Source organism: Jaculus jaculus, chromosome 20 (genome assembly GCF_020740685.1).
Source record: "Jaculus jaculus isolate mJacJac1 chromosome 20, mJacJac1.mat.Y.cur, whole genome shotgun sequence".
NCBI lineage: Eukaryota > Metazoa > Chordata > Mammalia > Rodentia > Dipodidae > Jaculus > Jaculus jaculus.
Window position 1 is genome coordinate 4585812 of NC_059121.1, and position 20324 is coordinate 4606135.

The 20324-nt window shown below is 47.6% G+C and overlaps 1 protein-coding gene and 1 non-coding gene across 2 annotated transcripts in view; both read left to right on the forward strand.

The window, feature by feature from the left end:
• Window positions 1-19590, forward strand: part of Slc30a5 (solute carrier family 30 member 5) — a 33915-nt gene extending 14325 nt beyond the window's left edge. Inside the window, exons 7-16 of the mRNA XM_045138952.1 lie at window positions 2592-2668; window positions 3158-3328; window positions 3974-4262; window positions 4419-4627; window positions 6192-6349; window positions 7053-7182; window positions 9673-9874; window positions 12262-12488; window positions 15744-15872; window positions 18783-19590. Of these exons, the coding sequence (XP_044994887.1) occupies window positions 2592-2668; window positions 3158-3328; window positions 3974-4262; window positions 4419-4627; window positions 6192-6349; window positions 7053-7182; window positions 9673-9874; window positions 12262-12488; window positions 15744-15872; window positions 18783-18953 (1763 nt within the window). The 3' untranslated portion in view covers window positions 18954-19590. The remainder of the gene's footprint in view (window positions 1-2591; window positions 2669-3157; window positions 3329-3973; window positions 4263-4418; window positions 4628-6191; window positions 6350-7052; window positions 7183-9672; window positions 9875-12261; window positions 12489-15743; window positions 15873-18782) is intronic.
• On the forward strand, window positions 18566-18702 carry LOC123456306. Its single transcript, XR_006634445.1, has one exon. It is a non-coding gene; the product is annotated as a small nucleolar RNA SNORA2/SNORA34 family (small nucleolar RNA).
• Window positions 19591-20324: the final 734 nt, after the last annotated feature.

The window sequence follows — 20324 nt, forward strand, 5'->3', positions numbered from 1 at the left end:
ACGGTACCTGTGTTCTCACACCTCTCTCACGACGGTACCTGTGTCCCCGCACACCTCTCACGACGGTACCTGTGTTCCCACACACCTCTCTCACGACGGTACCTGTGTCCCACACACCTCTCACGACGGTACCTGTGTTCTCACACCTCTCTCACGACGGTACCTGTCCCGCACACCTCTCTCACGACGGTACCTGTGTCCCACACACCTCTCACGATGGTACCTGTGTCCCACACACCTCTCACAACGGTACCTGTGTTCTCACACCTCTCACGACGGTGCCTGTGTCCCGCACACCTCTCTCACGACGGTACCTGTGTCCCACACACCTCTCACGACGGTACCTGTGTCCCGCACACCTCTCACGACGGTACCTGTGTCCCGCACACCTCTCACGACGGTGCCTGTGTCCCGCACACCTCTCACGACGGTGCCTGTGTCCCGCACACCTCTCACGACGGTACCTGTGTCCCGCACACCTCTCACGACGGTGCCTGTGTCCCGCACACCTCTCAAAACGGTGCCTGTGTCCCACACACCTCTCACGACGGTACCTGTGTCCCACACACCTCTCACGACGGTGCCTGTGTCCCGCACACCTCTCACGACAGTACCTGTGTCCCGCACACCTCTCACGACGGTGCCTGTGTCCCGCACACCTCTCACGACGGTACCTGTGTCCCGCACACCTCTCACGACGGTGCCTGTGTCCCGCACACCTCTCAAAACGGTGCCTGTGTCCCACACACCTCTCACGACGGTACCTGTGTTCCCGCACACCTCTCTCACGACGGTACCTGTGTCCCGCACACCTCTCACGACGGTACCTGTGTCCCGCACACCTCTCTCACGACGGTACCTGTGTCCCGCACACCTCTCACGACGGTACCTGTTTCCCGCACACCTCTCACGACGGTACCTGTGTTCTCACACCTCTCTCACGACGGTACCTGTGTTCTCACACCTCTCTCACGACGGTACCTGTGTCCCCGCACACCTCTCACGACGGTACCTGTGTTCCCACACACCTCTCTCACGACGGTACCTGTGTCCCACACACCTCTCACGACGGTACCTGTGTTCTCACACCTCTCTCACGACGGTACCTGTCCCGCACACCTCTCTCACGACGGTACCTGTGTCCCACACACCTCTCACGATGGTACCTGTGTCCCACACACCTCTCACAACGGTACCTGTGTTCTCACACCTCTCTCACGACGGTACCTGTCCCGCACACCTCTCTCACGACGGTACCTGTGTCCCACACACCTCTCACGATGGTACCTGTGTCCCACACACCTCTCACAACGGTACCTGTGTTCTCACACCTCTCACGACGGTGCCTGTGTCCCGCACACCTCTCTCACGACGGTACCTGTGTCCCACACACCTCTCACGACGGTACCTGTGTCCCGCACACCTCTCACGACGGTGCCTGTGTCCCGCACACCTCTCTCACGACGGTACCTGTGTCCCACACACCTCTCACGACGGTACCTGTGTCCCGCACACCTCTCACGACGGTACCTGTGTCCCGCACACCTCTCACGACGGTACCTGTGTCCCGCACACCTCTCACGACGGTGCCTGTGTCCCGCACACCTCTCAAAACGGTGCCTGTGTCCCACACACCTCTCACGACGGTACCTGTGTCCCACACACCTCTCACGACGGTACCTGTGTTCCCGCACACCTCTCTCACGACGGTACCTGTGTCCCGCACACCTCTCACGACGGTACCTGTGTCCCGCACACCTCTCTCACGACGGTACCTGTGTCCCGCACACCTCTCACGACGGTACCTGTGTCCCACACACCTCTCACGACGGTACCTGTGTCCCGCACACCTCTCTCACGACGGTACCTGTGTCCCGCACACCTCTCTCACGACGGTACCTGTGTCCCGCACACCTCTCACGACGGTGCCTGTGTCCCGCACACCTCTCACGACGGTACCTGTGTCCCGCACACCTCTCACGACGGTACCTGTGTCCCGCACACCTCTCACGACGGTACCTGTGTCCCGCACACCTCTCTCACGACGGTACCTGTGTCCCGCACACCTCTCACGACGGTACCTGTGTCCCGCACCTCTCTTGTGTGCTGCTTGCTTTGCTGCGGCCTTTGTGGTCATTGACTGGGGGAAGACAAGTTCTTCACATGTCTAAAAGTGCAGCCAGAACTCCATTGGACAGGGACGCTCCGAGGCATGCCGTGTGCCTCTGCCTTTACCCTGGTGCGTGTGCAGGCGTCTTGTGTGGCTAAGTACGATGGTAGACACTCAAGCTCGGGCCGCGACCCCGTCACATAGGAGGCGGGAGCTCGAGGACCGCTCAGCTACACAAGCAGACTGTCTCAGAAGAAGAAAGGAGAATCACAGGCTGCTTCCATTTACAAATGTTTCCTAGAGCTAGCGGTTGCTCTTGTTTTGCTTGAGAGTAGTGCTAGAAGGAAGGTAAGGTGTTGCTGAGGGGACTCTCGTCTGGAGCCCCCGGAGCAGCCTGTGCTTTCAGCTCCGTGAGCTCACCGTTCCCGGGCACTGTGTTTTGAAGCTGAAGCTCAGAACTTTCCCTTACCGACTCCCTCAGCTGAAGGACGGCATGACAGTGCGCTCACCCACATGCTCTACACAGCCATCGCCTTCTTAGGGGTGGCAGACCACAAGGTATGTTCCCTCCCTGTTGCAAATGTGTTTAAAGGTTTACGCTGCAAGCCTAAGTGCTGCTTTTCCTTTGGAGGTGTGGCGGTCGGGGCAGGTGGGGGAGACGGGTCTCGAGGAGCCTTCAGTCCTAGCTGCAGAGAGACTGAAACAGGGTCTTGAGTGCAAGGCCAGCCCTGGGCGGTGTCCCCCTTTCTGGAAAGAAAAAGTTCACTTGAAGTAACGTTCATGTGGCTGTTTCTTGGCCTTTGACTGAGCTCCGGGACACAGCGGGTAGCGCGCTGGGAAAACATTCAGCGCAGACCGAGACCCAGGTCAGCTCTAGCGCCGCGCAGTGACAAGGTGCTCAGTCACTCGGCCTTGCCTGCCATTGAGGCAGTTGAGTAACGGAGGATGTGAAGAAAAAGTCCAGTTCCATTTCCTCAGATAAGCGTTAAGGATTGACTGTGGGGCTGCTTGTGTTTTCTGATGAGACGTATCTAACTTTGCTCATAGGGTGGAGTGCTGTTGCTAGTCCTGGCTTTATGTTGTAAAGTTGGTTTTCACACAGCTTCCAGAAAGCTCGCTCTAGATGTCGGTGGAGCCAAGCGTCTTCAGTCTTTATCCCAGCTTGTTTCTGTGCTTCTCTTATGCCCCTGGGTGGTGGTTCTCTCTGTGACAACTGAGGTAAGCAAGGATTTCTTGGAAATGAGTAAAATGATTACTATTATGAATTTTAGTTTAGTGCATTTTATTTCAATTTGAGATTAAAGTGGGTTAAATTATCCTTGCTTTTTTATAGTTTAAAAAATTGGTTTAAGCTGGGCGTGGTGGCGCACGCCCTTGATCCCAGCACTTGGGAGGTAGAGGTAGGAGGATCGCTGTGGCTGTGAGTTCAGGGCCACCCTGAGACTACCTAGTGAGTTCCAGGTCAGCCTGAGCTAAAGTGAGACCCTACCTCAGGGGGAAAGAAAGGTTAATTTTATTACTTAGAGAAATAAAAGTCATTTATTACTACCTTTACACATCCTTCACATTCCTCTGGCCCAGAGGAATCACATGAGGAAATACCAGTCCTAAGTTCAGAGGATTATGGGTTATTTAATAGTAGCTATGAAATTAAACAATAATGGTTTCTTGTTAATAGTTTGGAGAATACTGGGGAAATGTACAAACATCTTACGACGTTTACATGTTAACATTTTATGAATCATAGGGAATCAAGAAAGTATTCATTGATACATAAAAGGGTTAACAGAAACATCGTGTAAAGTGGGCTTTATATCCCTGCAGTGTTGACGGTTCTGTGGTTTTTCTCTCTTTAACATCTAGAGTAAGGCTGAATCTTGGTCTTCTCTCATCATGCCTTTCACAACGGTCGTCTTTTTTGTCATGATCCTGGATTTCTACGTGGATTCCATTTGCTCAGTCAAGATGGACCTTTCCAAATGTGCTCGCTACGGATCCTTTCCCATTTTCATCAGCGCTCTCCTTTTTGGGAATTTTTGGACGCATCCCATAACAGACCAGCTTCGGGCCATGAACAGAGCCGCGCACCGGGAGAGCACGGAGCACGTCCTGTCTGGAGGCGTGGTAGTGAGCGCCGTGTTCTTCATCCTGGGTGAGGCCCCTCGCCGCCGTCCCCACGCTGCGGGGCGAGCTCCGATCCGCACGCGGCTTCACTTTGGAAATTGTGCCACGCCTGCTGCCAGACAGTGAACGGGCTTTTGGTCGCTTCAGCTGGCAAAACTGTAATACTTTCTTTTCCTCTCTGTAGCTGCCAACATCTTATCATCTCCTTCTAAGAGAGGACAGAAAGGCACCCTCATTGGATACTCTCCTGGAGGAACCCCTCTCTATAACTTCATGGGTGACGCTTTTCAGCACAGCTCTCAGTCAATCCCTAGGTTTATTAAGGAATCACTCAAGCAGATTCTTGAGGAGAGTGACTCTAGGCAGATCTTTTACTTCTTATGCTTGAATCTGGTAAGACTTAAATATTAGTGGTGTGTCTTAAAACTCAGTGTTGTAATTTCGACACCGTGGCATAATTCCAAAATTTCTGATAAACATGAACTAAAATCTACATTTGCTCTAAGTAATAGTAGGGATTCTCAGACTTGTCTCGTTTTTGTAGTGTTGCAGAAACATGGGATTACTATGGGGTTTGTTATTGTTGTTGTTGTTTTTGGAGGTAGGTCTCGCTGTGGTCCAGGCTGACCTAGAATTCACTATGTAGTCTTAGGCTGGCCTCAAACTCACGGTGATCCTCCTACCTTTCTCTACCTCCTGAATGCAAGAATTAAAGGCGTGTGCCACCACACCTGGGTTTTTTTTTTGTTTTTTTTTTTTTAAGTCAGTAAGGTAAGGACCTGGGAAGGTGGCTCAGAGGTCAAAGGTGCTTGCTTGCAAAGCTTGCCAGCCGGGCTTAGTTCTCAAGCTATCCATATAAGCCAGATGCAAAAAATAAAGTGACATGTGAGCCTGAGGAGATGGCTCAGCGGTTAAAGGTGCTTGCTTACAAAGCCTGCTGGCCCAGGTTTAATTCCCCAGTGCCCCATAAAGCTGGGCAGACATTCTGTCACAGTGCAGGAAACGCTGGTACACCCATGCATGCACACATGCGCGCACACACACATACAAGTAAATGAATAAACAGTGGGGGGGGGGTTGTTGCTGTTTTTCATTTTTTATTTATTTATTTGAGAGCAACCGACACAGCAAGAAAGGCAGATAAAGAGTGAGAGAGAATGGGCGCACCGGGGCCTGCAGCCACTGCAAACGCACTCCAGACGTGTGCGCCCCCTTGTGCATCTGACTAACTTGGGTCCTGGGGAACCGAGCCTCGAACCAGGGTCCTTAGGCTTCACAGGCAAGCGCTGAACCACTAAGCCATCTCTCCAGCCCTAAATAGTGTTTTTAAGTGGTACATGCATCTATCTGCTATCTACATTCATTTGCAATGTCAAGGGGCCCTTCGCACCCACACACAAATGTGCAAATAAATAATAGGTGTGTGTTTGTTTTTTAATCATTAATGAGTTTTAAGAGGTTAAATCTCTATAGGATGTCATTACAATATAAACCACTGATTGCTGCCATTTCAGAGCTGTTTGTTGGTGTGGGCTTTGTAGACGTCGTGTGTGTGCCGTGGGCGTGTGGGGAGGGTGCGGTGCGCACGTGGCAGTTGTCCTCCTGTCGCGAGCACACCATGCGGGTGGCTGGCATTGAGCCCGTGCTCGCAGGCTTTGCAGGTAGTGCCTTCGGCCTCTGCCCTGCCGCCCGGCTGCCTTGTGTATTGGATTTCAGACAGCAGATAAAATTGCCTCCTTTCCAGTAGTTTATGAAGTGGGTACATCAGATTTAGCTTAGTTCCTTAAGATCCATATGGAATACGCGTTCTAGGATAAGTGGCAGTTATTTGAAGAAGGAGGCTCTAAGCACATCTTCAAGGAAGGTTAGGTAACCAAAGGTTGATTTTTATAATCTGATAAATTTCCCGTGAAGCACCTTCCTGATAAACTCCTTCCATGTTTTGTAAACTTCTTAGCTTTTTACCTTTGTGGAGTTGTTCTATGGAGTGCTGACCAATAGTCTAGGCCTGATCTCGGATGGCTTTCACATGCTCTTTGACTGCTCGGCCCTGGTCATGGGTCTGTTTGCTGCCCTCATGAGTCGGTGGAAAGCAACTCGGATTTTCTCCTATGGGTAAGCATCCTACGCAGCGCCCTTTCGTATGCCGACGCCACAGCGACAGAGCCTGCAGCGCACATCCTGCCTCCAGAGTAAAATTGTAGTACTTGTTTACTTTTAACCTGGCTCATTTCCAGGTTTTTATTCTGCTTTAATTTGTAGTTGATAAGAGCTAGGAATTTGAGAAGTCCTGAATAGCAGTGAGTTCAAGGTTATTCTTTATGATGTCTACAGAGAAGAAATGATTACTTAAAATCTTTTCATTTTTGCTTGGCATGTTTCTTTGGGGCAGTGGAACATGCATGGTAGCTCTTTCCTATAAGAAGAGTATTCAGAATTTCAAGTGTGTACATGTAAAAATATCTTATTCTCAATTATTTACTTTCTGAAAGGTGGGTGAACCAAAAATAGAAACAATTTTGGTACAGTCAGAATCTGTATGCCATGATAGATGCAGAGCACACCAAGGGTTCAAAGGAGAGGAAAAGATGTCATTGCTAAGAAATTAAGCAAGGCTTTTTGTAAGAGGGATACCAAAGGACTTTGTAAATCAGAAATGTCAACAAGTATGTATGTGGAAATGGCTTTCCAGCATTGATACAGTACTTTAACTCTTGATAAGTTTTTATTATTATTTAGTAGTAGACTTTTTTCTAGCTTAATGTTTGTACTTTAGAACTACTTGCTTTTTTTTCTAAAAGCTCTTCTGTGTTTTTAGGTATGGCCGAATAGAAATTCTGTCTGGACTTATTAATGGACTTTTTCTGATAGTAATAGCTTTTTTTGTATTTATGGAGTCAGTGACGAGATTGATTGACCCTCCGGAGTTAGACACAAACATGTTAACAGTAAGTACTTTTCCATTTTTTTAAAAAAATAAGAAACAAAGAAGCTTACATGGCTTTTTCCCTCCTAGTGGTTTGCTGGAGCTACCAAGCTAGGAATGTCTCTTTTAGTTGTTTTTTGTTTCTGGAGGTGGAGTCTTGGCCCAGGGTGACCTTGAACTGTGTAGTCCCAGGTTTGTCTCGAACTTACAGTGATCCTCCAACCTGCGCCTCCTAAATGCTGGGGCTAAAGGTGTGTGCCGCCACACCTGCTAAAAGTCTCGTTGTGTTGCAAAGTTTTACATGACTTCCTTCTTGCTCCATTGCCTCTCCCCCTCCTACGGTTTCACTTTCTGCACTTTTTTTAACCTGCAGTTAACTATAGTTTGAAAACCTTATAGGAAGAATACGTAGATAGATAATTCTAAAGTTTCTTATATGTTTTCTTATTGGTGTGCATGTGTGTGCATGCATATCAGGGCCTCCTGCTGCTGCAAATGAACTCAAGCTGTATGCACTTCTTCTTGTATCTGGCTTTACATGGGGACTTGGGAAATCAAATTCCAGCTGGCCAGCTTTGCTAGAAAGCACCTGTGATGGCTAAGCTATCTCCCTTGCCGTAACGTTTAAAGGAATTTTAAAACGAGGCAGCATGATGACTGTCTATAACCCACGCCTTTAGGAGAGGTAGACACAGGAGGATCATAAATTCAAGACTAGTGTGAGGCCAGTTTGTTAACCCCTTACAGGTCTAATCACACTTCGAAGTCGTCACACGTGTGTGGAGAAAACAGTATGTCCGGCTTCCGTGCTGGTGACTCTTGTGTGGCTTCTGACAGACACCGAGTCCCTGAAACCTAACCCTGCAAGGGTAGAGACAGGACACAGTGGAGCCGGGCGCAGGGTGCGCGCCTTCAATCCCAGCCCTCGGGAGGCAGAGGCAGGAAGATCGCTGAGAGTTCGAGACCACCCTGAGTCTACATAGGGAATTCCAGGTCAGCCTGGGTTAGAGTGAGACCCTACCTTGAAAAACATACATTTTATTATTTTACGTTATTACTGCTGACTCTGAGACTTAATCCTTTTCTCTCATATCTTAAAGTAAGTTCTATTAGAATACATACAGATTTCTTTATGAAAATATATTGCTTTTGTTTCAAGATTCTATTTTTTTATTTATTTTTAAGCAGCAAAACACTTTTAAGAGCAAAACAATAGTAAAAGTTTAACTATACTGCCAAAGAGGCAGCAGGTTACTCAAGTAGAGAGACTACTCAAAGACCAAGATTCTGTTTTTATTTGTTTATTTTTGGTTTTTCGAGGTAGAGTCTCACTCTAGCCCAGGCTGACCTGGCATTCACTATAAAGTCCAGGGTGGCCTCGAACTCACAGCAAGCATTCCTCCTACCACTGCCTCCTGAGTGCTGGGAATAAAGGTGTGTGCCACCACACCCAGCAACTCTTTACTTTCTGTATCTACATTAATAGGAAAACGAGGAATTAAAGGTGCTTGCTTGCAAAGCCTGCCAGGCCAGATCCCATTCCTAGTACCCACGTAATGCCAGATGCAAAAGTCACACATGCCTCCAGAGTTCATGTGCAGTGTTTTGTTTTTTTTTTTTTTTAGTCAACCTCTGGTAGCTTCTCGTTCACAAGAAATGAGTTCTTTAATGTTTATCATAGCTGATCAGGCCAGGACCCCCTTGGGATGCCAAATCTGTTAACAGTTGTTGCCTTCAAACTGTTTCCCCCCCACCCCCCTAGAAATTCTAAAACCAGGGCTGGAGAGATGGCTCAATGGTTAAGGCACTTGCCTGTTATACCTAATGACACAGGTTCAATTCCCCAGCACCTATGTAAAGCCAGATGCACACGATGGTACATTCATCTATGGTGTGCATTGGTCAGAGGCCCTGGAATGCCCGTTTTCTCTCCCCCCTCTCTCCACCCTCTATATACTTGCTTCTTGCTCTTAAATAATTAAATATTTGTTAAAACATGAACAGAGGGCTGAAGAGACGGCTTAGCAGTTAAAACACTTGCTTGCAAAGCCAAAGAACCTAGGTTCAATTCCCCAGTACCCACATAAGTCAGATGCACAAGCTGTTACATGCATCTGGAGTTCTTTTGCAGGGCTAGAGGCCCTGGTGTACTCACTTTTTTTTTCTCTCTCTCACAAATAAATAAAATATTAAAAATGTAAATAGAAGGCTGGAGAGATGGCTTAGTGGTTAAGATGCTTGCCTGCGAAGCCTAAGGACCCATGTTCAACTCTCCAGATCCCACATAAGCCAGATGCACAAAGGTTAAGCACCAGGTCGTACATGCCCACTAGGTGGCACAAGCATCTGGAGTTTGATTGCAGTGACTGAGGCTCTGGCATACCAATTCTCTCTCCTGCTCACTCACTGTCTCTAAAAAAGGTAAAGAGAAACATATACCTGTATGAGAAATAAGACGACAAGCTTATTTTAAATTACGAGATTAAATGTTTCCTTTTCTCCTTTTTCCTAGCCAGTCTCAGTTGGAGGGCTGGTAGTCAACCTTATTGGCATCTGTGCCTTTAGCCATGCCCACAGCCACAGCCATGGGGCCTCTCAAGGAAGCTGCCACTCATCTGAGCATGGCCACTCTCACCATGCACATGGACACAGTGACCACGGGCACGGGCACAGCCACGGACCCACAGGTGGAGGCATGAATGCCAACATGAGGGGTGAGTCGTGGCAAGGCACTGCTTGTCCTCTCCCCGGTGTTCCGAGTCCTGCGCTGGTTTATTCTTGATAAATACGCCCTCCCTCCCCCATGGTAAGGTCTCACTGTAGCCCAGGCTGGCCTGGGATTCACTGTGCAGTCTTAGGGTGGCCTCAGACTCTCTCTCAGCGATCCTCCTACCTCCGCCTCCTGAGCCCCACCACACCCAAGTGATACTTTTGTTATAAGCAGTGTGTAACTTTAAAATACTTGAATTCATGTTATAAAGAAAATACCTGCGTTCATGTGAGTAAAAGAAAACATTCAGAATTTTAAAAAGAAGTGAACTACAAATGTAGCTCAGCGGTGGACTGCTTGCCTAACACGCCGAAGGCTGCAGAGCACTGGAAGAGGGAGGGGAAGGAAAAACGTGCAATGCAGAACACATGGAGGAAGGAAAGAGGAGGCAGATTAATGTAGGCATCAGCAGGGTGAACGTGGAGGACGAATGCCCAGGGAGACAGAGCAGCCGCAGGGAATGGCCGCATGGCTCTGACTGCTGAGTTCTGATGTGGTTCGTAGACACGAAGTCCAGTAGTGCCTGGGGGTGGGGAGGAAGTCACTAGGGAAGAGCTCCGAAGTTCCGGTGCTGAGTATGTTCTGCAGGCTGCTGTCTGAAACACTGGACCCAGAGGCGGTGTTTTGTTTTGTTTTTGTTTTTTTTTAATTTTTATTTATTTATTTATTTGAGAGCGACAGACACAGAGAGAAAGACAGATAGAGGAAAAGAGAGAGAATGGGCGCGCCAGGGCTTCCAGCCACTGCAAACGAACTCCAGACGCGTGCGCCCCCTTGTGCATCTGGCTAACGTGGGACCTGGGGAACCGAGCCTTGAACCGGGGTCCTTAGGCTTCACAGGCAAGCGCTTAACCGCTAAGCCATCTCTCCAGCCCTAGAGGCGGTGTTTTATGCTGTTAAAGTTCTGTGACAGAAGCCGGGCCTGGTGGCGCATAGCACTCGGTGAGGCAAGAGGTAGGATCACGTGAGTTCGAGGCCACCCTGAGACAACATAGTGAATTTCAGGTCAACCTGGTCCAGAGCAAGACCCTCTTGGGGGGTCGTGGGGGCCATTGAATAAGAGAACTGAAAAGGAAAAGGAGCCAACTGTGGTGGCTCATGCCTCCCATTCCAGAATGCTACTTGAGAGGCTGAGGTAGGAGCATTGCCATGAGTTCGAGTCCAGCCTAGGGCTACAGAGTGAGTCCCAGCCCAGCCTGGGCTCGACCGAGACACTGCTTCAGAGGAAGTGAAAGAGCTGAAGCTGTCACCGGTGGAGCAGTTGCCTTCGGTGAAAGAAGCCCTGGGGTTTGGTCCCAGCACCGCGGAAACGAGAGAAAATGTGCTTGTTCATAGATTTCCAGTTTTAGATTTTTTTTTTTAATTTTTTATTTATTTATTTGAGAGCCACAGACAGAGAAAGACAGGTAGAGGGAGAGAGAGAGAATGGGTGCGCCAGGGCTTCCAGCCTCTGCAAACGAACTCCAGACACGTGCGCCCCCTTGTGCATCTGGCTAACGTGGGACCTGGGGAACCGAGCCTCGAACCGGGGTCCTTAGGCTTCACAGGCAAGCGCTTAATGGCTAAGCCATCTCTCCAGCCCGATTTCCAGTTTTAGAATGTTTTTTACTCATGCGTTGTGTGTGGATGGATGGGTGTGTGACATTCTGCTTGACGTGGGTATGGGGATTGAATCTAAACCATCCGGCTTTCGCAAGCAAAAGCACTTCTATCTGCTGAGCCATCTCCCCATCCCCTAAATGTCCTTCTTAAATAAATTATTATAAGGTCTTTTACATTTAAAATTGTATACTTGGGCTGGAAAGATGGCTTAGCGGTTAAGCGCTTGCCTGTGAAGCGTAAGGATCCCGGCTCGGGGCTCGGTTCCCCAGGTCCCACGTTAGCCAGATGCACAAGGGGGCGCACGTGTCTGGAGTTCGTTTGCAGTGGCTGGAGGCCCTGGTGCGCCCATTCTCTCTCTTTCCCTCTATGTCTTTCTCCCTGTGTCTGTCACTCTCAAATAAATAAATAATGAACAAAAAATATTTTTAAATTGTACACTTACTTTAGTTGCGGGGGAAACACTGATCTATTATTATAGAAATTTGACTTAGAAAACACTGGAGCTGTTTATTGTACTATAAAAAATTGGGGATATACTCCTTTTGTCTGCTGAATTACTTACACTAATTGATGTAAGTATTTTCGGTCATGTCAAGACTTGCTTCAAGGGTTGTGGGCATATGGTCCAGTGGAAATATTGCCAGCACACATAGAGCTCTGGGCACTGCGAGGAAAAGAAGTGCTCCAAGAGGAACCTCAGTTTAATGTCCTTCTCTGTTTTACTCCTAGGTGTATTTCTACACGTTTTGGCAGATACACTTGGAAGTATTGGTGTGATTGTATCCACAGTTCTCATAGACCAGTTCGGATGGTTCATTGCCGACCCTCTGTGTTCTCTTTTTATTGCTGTATTAATATTTCTCAGTGTTGTCCCGCTGATCAAGGACGCCTGCCAAGTCCTGCTTCTGAGGCTGCCGCCCGAGTACGAGGGAGAGCTGCAGACGGCCCTAGAGAAGGTGCTGTGGCCGCCGCCTCGCTGCTTCCCTGTTCTGTTCCGTCTCGTCCAAGCTCGCTCGCACTCTGTGCCGGGCTGGCCTCCAGCTCTTCACACTCGCCCCGTTCATCTTAGTGCGTTTTCTTTCAAAGCTAGCGCGTCGAGTAGATAAGTTGGCCTGATAAGTAGCATGAAGGAAATGCAGTCTGACTTTAAGAACGTAAAGACAACGCAGCAGCCGGGCGTGGGGCCACCTGTAATCCCGGCACGCGGGAGTGGAGGGCGGATCGCAAGAGTGCAGGGCTGCCCTGAGACAGACAGCGAGTGCCAGGTCAGCCCGGGCTAGACTGAGACCCTACCTCGAAAAACCAAAAAAATAGAGAGAGAGAGGGAGGGAGGGAGGGAGAGGGGGGGGGAGGAAGGAAGGAAGACCAGGAGGCACAGCGGACAATCTCAGCTGCAGTGTGTGCTGAGGTAAAAGGATCAGCAGTCGTAGGCCAGCCTGGACAACTGTTAAGACCCTGTCTGGCACAGTAAAAGGAGGGCTAAGGGTATCATTTTCCTACAAAGCATGTGCCTCATATGCCGGCGGACAAAGAAAAGGAAAAATAGAGCACGGTTCTGATTTTCTAATCCATTCACTTTCTTTCCGTTGGGTTTGCAAGGGGAGGGGCACATAGATAGCGCAGTATTGCCCTCTACATTTAAACAAGACTTGACACAGGCTTGTAATCCCAGCACCTGGGACATAGAAGTAGGAGGATGGTTGTGAGTTCTAGGCTAGCCTGAGACTACATACTGAATTTCAAGTCAGCCTGGGCTAGAGGGAGACCCTACCTCAAAAAAGACAGCACTTAACTGAAAGAGTTGGGGGAAGCCAGGTGTGCTGGCTGAAGCCTGTGACCTCACCCTCGAGGGGCTGAGGCAGTATCACCCTGGGTTCAAGACCATTCTGGGCATAATGAATTCCAGGTCATCTTGGGTACAATGAGAACCTGTCCCAAAATAATGCGCTTTTTTTGTTGTTGTTTTTTTTTTTTCAAGGTAGGATCTCACTCTAGCACAGGCTGACCTTGAATTCAAAACAATCCTCCTACCCCTGCCTACCACACCCAGTTTGCAACACAGATGGCTTATCAGTTAAAGCCTACTGGCCTTGATTCAGTTCCCCAACTACCTGCATAAATTAATAAGCAAAAGGTAGCTCAAGGGTCTGGTGTTAATTTGCAGCTGCAAGAGGCCTGGAGAACCCATGCACACTTAACAAATAAACACATCAGTACAAACGCACAAACTAGTAGCTGGTGAGAATAAAATCCTTTCTTTTTCTCTTTTTCCTTCAAGGTGGGGTCTCCCTGTAGCCCAGGCTGAGCTAGAATTCACTATGTCATCTCACGGTGGCCACGGGCTCACAGTGATCCTACCTCGGCCTCCCCAGTATTGGCATTAAAGGCGTGTGCCACCAGGCCGGGAAAAAATCCTTTAAAAGAAAAATTTCAGGACTGGAGAGATGGCTTAGTGATTAAAAGCACTTGCTTGCAAAGCCTGGTGGCTTGGGTTCGATTGCCCACTCCCCGTGTCCAGCGGGGGGCAATGTTGAACGTGTCTGGAGTTTGCTTACAGTGGCAGGAGGCCCTGGTGTTCACATTCATAGTCATTTATATTTTCTTCTCTCTGCTTGTAAATAAATAAAAATATTTTTTAAATAAAACAAAAATATTAAAAGTGGTAACGAAAAGACAAAACAGGGCTGGAGAGATGGCTTAGCGGTTAAGCGCTTGCCTGTGAAGCCTAAGGACCCCGGTTCGAGGCTCGGTTCCCCAGGTCCCACATTAGCCAGATGCACAAGGGGGCGCACGCGTCTGGAGTTCGTTTGCAGAGGCTGGAAGCCCTGGCGCGCCCATTCTCTCTCTTTCCCTCTATGTGTCTTTCTCTCTATGTCTGTCGCTCTCAAATAAATAAATAAAAAATGAACCAAAAAAAAAAAAAAGACAAAACAAAGAAACATGTATGGAATTAGCGCAGTAGGTAGCTGGAGCCTTTTCTGTGACTGTAAAATCACACAGTTCACTCAGCCACCAGTTCAGCCCTGGCACAAAAGTCACACACAAGGGCTGGACGATAGGCTCTGCTGCAGAGGCCCTTGCCTGCTGAGCCTCACAACCTGACTCAGTGTCCACACAAAGCCAGGGGTTCGAAGTGGCACATGCATCTGCAGTCCTTCTGCAGGGTTGTTAGGCTTCGCAGGCAAGTGCCTTGACTGCTAAGCTTTTTTGTTTGTGTTTCAAGGTAGGGTCTCATTCTAGTCTAGACTGACCTGAAATTCACTGTGTATTCTCAGGGTGATCTCAACTTCACAGCAATCCTCCTACCTCTGTTTCCCAAGCACTGGCATTAAAGGTGTGAGCTACCAAACCCACCTTTATTTTGGTGGGGTTTTTGGTTTTTTGAGGTGGGGTTTCACAAGCTCAGTTTTTCTAGGTAGGACCTGGAATTCAGTGTGTAGTCTCATGGAGGCCTCCAGCTCACGGTGATCCTTCTACCTCTATCTTCTGGGTGCTGGGATTAAAGGCGTTTGTGTGCCACCACGCCCGCCACGTCATACATGTTTAATGACAGTGTAAAAGCATTAGACGGGTTGTCAGTGAAGTAACCAGTCTGCTGTCGAATACTGCGGGTCTCTTTTACACGTGTCCTGTCTGTATAACAACATGTGTGCCAGTGGAATGGAAACCATACGGCTCGCTAATATGCCCAGGTCCTTTTGAGAGTGGGCAAAGTCTCTTGTTGGGAAGACAAAATGCCTGAGTATAAATAACTTAAGGAAGGAAAGGATATATTTTCTGCTTATAGGCTTGAGGGAAACTGTCCGTTATGGCGGGGAAGGAAGGCCTGGCGAGGCAGACAGGCGCCATGACGTCTTCACCTCGGCAGGGAGGAAACAGAACCAGTAGGACAGGGCTGAAAAAGCTTGGGTCCTCCCCCGGCTTCCCCTCGTGAAGTTCCAGAGCCTTGGCTAGCACCACCAGCAGGGGTTAGCACTCCAACGCCTGAGTCTGTGGGGACACGCTCTTTCAAACTGCCGTCCCCGGTGACGTGCAGAGCAGGCAGTCTGTTCTCGGTGGAAGACAGCTTTATTTCAGGCTAGCGATCCATATCCCGTGTCTTCCCACTTCTCTAGCCTCTCCTCATTATCTTCTTTGTCAGTCAGCTTCATGTTTCCTAGATAAAGGAATGTGTGGTTAAGAACATTTCTACCACTTCTTTTGTTTGACAGATACAGAAAATTGAAGGATTAATATCCTACCGAGACCCTCATTTTTGGCGTCACTCAGCCAGTATTGTGGCAGGGACAATTCATATACAGGTGACATCTGACGTGCTGGAGCAAAGAATAGTGCAGCAGGTAATGACCTTTTGTTTTCAAGCAACTCATACACAAAGTTGTCTGTGTCGTTATATTGCCAGTATTCACTAGCTCTCAAAAACACCAATCAAAGCCGGGCGCGGGGGCACACGCCTTTCATCCCAGCACTCGGGAGGCTGAGGTAGGATGAGAGCCGTGAGTTTGAGGCCACCCTGAGACTACATAGTGAATTCCAGGTCAGCCTGAGCCAGAGTGAGACCCTACCTCAAAAAAAAAAAAAAACACCCAAAACATATCAATGAAGCCGAACCTGGTGGCCCACACCTTTTAATCTCAGCACTCAGGAAGCAGAGGGGGTCACTGTGAGTTCGAAGCCAGCCTAGAACTACAGAATGAGTTCCAGGTCAGCCTGGGCTACAGTGAGACCCTACACAGAAAAAGGAAAAAAATCAGTCCTCAGTGGTACAGCTTCCCCACACATCCCTTGGTGTTTTCAGATATTCTCATAACCCAGGCTGGCCTGGACTTTGAAATGTAGCTGATAATGATCTTAAAAAGCCTTGATTCGCCTGCATGCGCACAAATGATGGGGTATAGACGTGCCGCCGTGCTCTGTGCACAGCATGACGTGCTTTTCTTTTTCCCCACAATTGTTTTTGTTGTTGTTTGTTTTTATTTATTTGAGAACAGCAGACAGAGAAAGAGGAAGATAGAGAGAGGGAGAGAGATAGAATGGGCACACCAGGGCCTTCAGCCACTGCAAACGAACTCCAGACGTGTGCACCCCCTTGTGCATCTGGCTAACGTGGGTCCTGGGGAATCAAGCCTCGATCCGGGGTCCTTAGGCTTCACAGGCAAGCGCTTAACTGCTAAGCCATCTGTCCAGCCCTTCCCCACAATTTTTAAGTAGGGTCTCTAGCTAAGGCTGACCTGGAACTCTTCAGTAGTTAACTTTTCATATTTAATTTATTAATTTAAGAGAAACAGTGAATATGGGCATGACAGGGCTTTCTGCCACTGCAAATGAGTTCCACATGCATGTGTTCCTGTGCATCTGGCTTTACATGGGCAGTGGGGAGCCAAACCCAGGACATCAGGCTTTATAAGCAAGTGCCTTTAACTATTGAGCCAGTTCTCCAGCGCACACGTGTGTGTGCTCTCCCTCCCTCTCTCTGTCTATATATATAGAGAGAGATATAGATACACACACACACACACACACATATATATATATATATTTTTTTTTTTTTTTTTTTTTGAGGTAAAGTCTCACTCTACCCCAGGCTGACCTGAAACTCAGTGATCCTTCTACCTCAGCCTCCTAACTGCTGGGATTAAAGGCATGAGCAACTACCCAGCCCTAAATAATTTATTTTTAATCTGGATTTATTTTGCATCCAGAAATTGTGAAAATCTGATGCGTGTAGTAGCACCTGGAGAGGCTGAGATTGGAGGGTCACCGTTCGGTTGATGCCAGCCATAGCTACAGCGAGTTCCAGATCGGCCTGGGGTAGAGTGAGATTCTGCCTTAAAAACCAAAAACGTGGCTGGGTATGGTGATGCACGCCTTTAATCCCAGCACTAAGGAGTTAGAAGTAAGGATTACCTGAGTCTACATGGTAAATTCCGGGTCAGCCTCAGCTAGAGCAAAGCACTATCTCCCAAAACCAAAAGACGAAAGAAGCGTGGGCTGGAGAGAGAGGGCTTAGTGGTAAGGCTCTCGCCTGTGAAGACCGAAGGCCCTTGTAAGCCAGCTCCTCAAGGTTGTGCGGTCATCTGGCGTTTGTTTGCAGTGGCCGGAGGCCCTAATGTGCCCATTCTCTTTCTCTCTCTTAAATAAATGTATTTTTAAAAAATCAAAAAGTAATAACCAAGTCTTAATTGTTGATTGTTGTTTATTTGCATGTATTTGAGTATGCTCTGGAGTCTCTTGCAGTTGCAATGGGCGCCTGTGTTCCTTTACATAGGTGGCTAGGGAATTGAGCCCAGGCTGGCAGGCTTTGCCAGCAAGTGCCTTTAGCCTGAGCCTCCTCTCCAGCCTCAAGTTTGAATATTTAGGAGGTAGGCTTAATGTGAGGAAAAGAAGTATTTTCTGATCTATTTGGGTTCCTACTACATTATCAAGAAATAAGTTGGAGGGCTGGAAAGATGACTTACTGGTTAAAGCGTTTGCCTGCAAAGCCAAAGGACATGTGTTCCATTCTCCAGGACTGTGAGCCAGATGCACAAGGGGGCGCACGCATCTGGAGTTCATTTGCAGCGGCTAGAGCGCCCATTCTCTCTCTCCCTCAAAAAAATACATAAAAATAGAGTTTAAAAAAAAAAGGAGAAGAAAGACGTTGAAGACCTGGTGAGATGGCTCAGCCATTAAAGGTGCATCCTTGCAAAGCCTGCTAGACCAGGTTTGATTCCCAAGTACCTACATAAAGCCAGATGTACAAGGTGACACACATCTGAAGTTCATTTGCAGAGACAGGAGGCCCCAGCTTACCCATTCATTCTCCCTCCCTCTTTCTCTTTTGGTCTTTCTATAATTAACTAATTAATTAAATAAAATAAAGCTGGGCATAGTGGCGCACGCTTTTAATCCCAGAATTTGGGAGGCAGAAGTAGGAGGATCCCTGAGTTCAAGGCCACCCTGAGACTACATAGTGAATTCCAGTTCAGCCTGGGCTAGAGCAACACCCTACCTCGATAAATAAATAAATAAATAGTAATAATAATAAAAGATATAGGTCCTAAATTAAGACCAGTTGTTGTCTGTAGCTGTTGGTTTGAAACAGAAGGCAAGAAGGTGATTATCTTCCTTTTGTCTGTGACATCTTCATTATGTGTGTGGAAATGGCCAATTCATTTGGAAGAAACACAACTAGAAAAATAAATAAATAAAGATAAAACATGTACTACATGCATTTTTCTAAGTTCTTGAAACGTCTGGGTTTGTAACAGGTCACAGGAATACTTAAAGAGGCTGGGGTCAACAACCTGACTGTTCAAGTGGAAAAGGAGGCGTACTTCCAGCATGTGTGCGGCCTGAGCGCTGGCTCCCATGACGTCCTGGCCATGACAAGGCAAATGGAGTCCATGAAGTACTGCAGGGATGGGACCTACGTCATGTGAGGCCACTCGGAGCCCCCCAGGATGAGCCAAGAAGACTGAACTGTGTGTAATGTTGTCAGAAGAATCAGAAAAAATTTACACGAGTGCAGAAAAAACTTTTAAAGCTCCCTACTGTTGGATCAAGGAGTGTTTCGAAAGAAAATTTCAGTGCAGAATGACGCATTAATTACAAGAAAAATACTCTATTGAATTATGTATGTGGAAGGAATCTTCATTCAAGCGAAGATGACGTCTGGCATCGTCTTCAGAAGCGGACGCAGTGATGGGTTCTAGGGAACCCCAGCACGCCTTCTGGCTTCACTGTCTGTCAGGAAGCATCTCCACTGTAAATATGTATTTACATGTTTATTACAAGACCCAAATGAAAAGTTTTGAGCTGATTTTTGCATAGCTTAAGGACAAAATAGGAATAAAATTTCTATATTTATGGATTTTCTGTATATAAAACTGCTTTCTAATTATAACTTAAGTCCCTTAAGTATAATCTGTATTGCCATGTTAAATGTAAATTAAATTAGGAGAAACTTGCACCACCAAATTGAGGTGAGCAATGAGAATAGGGAACTGTAACCTTACAGTTTTTGATGTATTACAAAACAAACCACTCTGTTAAATAAATTTTTTTTTACTTTTGGTAGAGTTTGCACATGAATACTTTACATTAGAGTGAAGAAGTTACAGTGAACTTTGCCCGTGTCACTCGTTCCCTGGTCATCTTCTTCCAAGGGAGAACACTGAGTTTGTGCGCTTGGCCCTCACTCCAAGCCGCTGACCAAGGGAGTGCCATGTAGCCCTGGGCTTCTCCCCCCCTCACCCCCCACCTCCCCACCCCCCACCTCCCCACCCCCCCACCCCCCACCCCCCCCCCATCCCCCCGCAAGCAAGTGCCCATGTAGCCCTGGGCTTTCCCCCACCTCCCTCACCACAACAGATGACAGAATCACGAATAACTACTGATACTGCAGTTCTCTGCTCACGGTTAGGACGTTTTTTCTGATTTCTCAAAAAATGTACATATGTAAGAAATATCAAAGAATAGTTTTCTCAAGATTTAAGTAAAACTGGTCTCATAGCACTTGGGCACCATGAAATCAAAATGTCCTATAATTACTTTCTATGGGGGTAAATAGCACATTTTCACTCCCAGGTTTAGGTGGATACATAGTCTGAAAAGACTGCTAAATATATGTATATTTGATACATATAAATATATATATATATATATGGCTTTATGAATACCAAAGAATGTTGTCCAATAGAAACGAGTATTTATAAGCATCTGAATATTTAAATTGTATTTAGAATTTTGATATGATGAACTTAGCATAGGCACTATTTTCTTATTTATAATTTATTATTTATAATAATGAC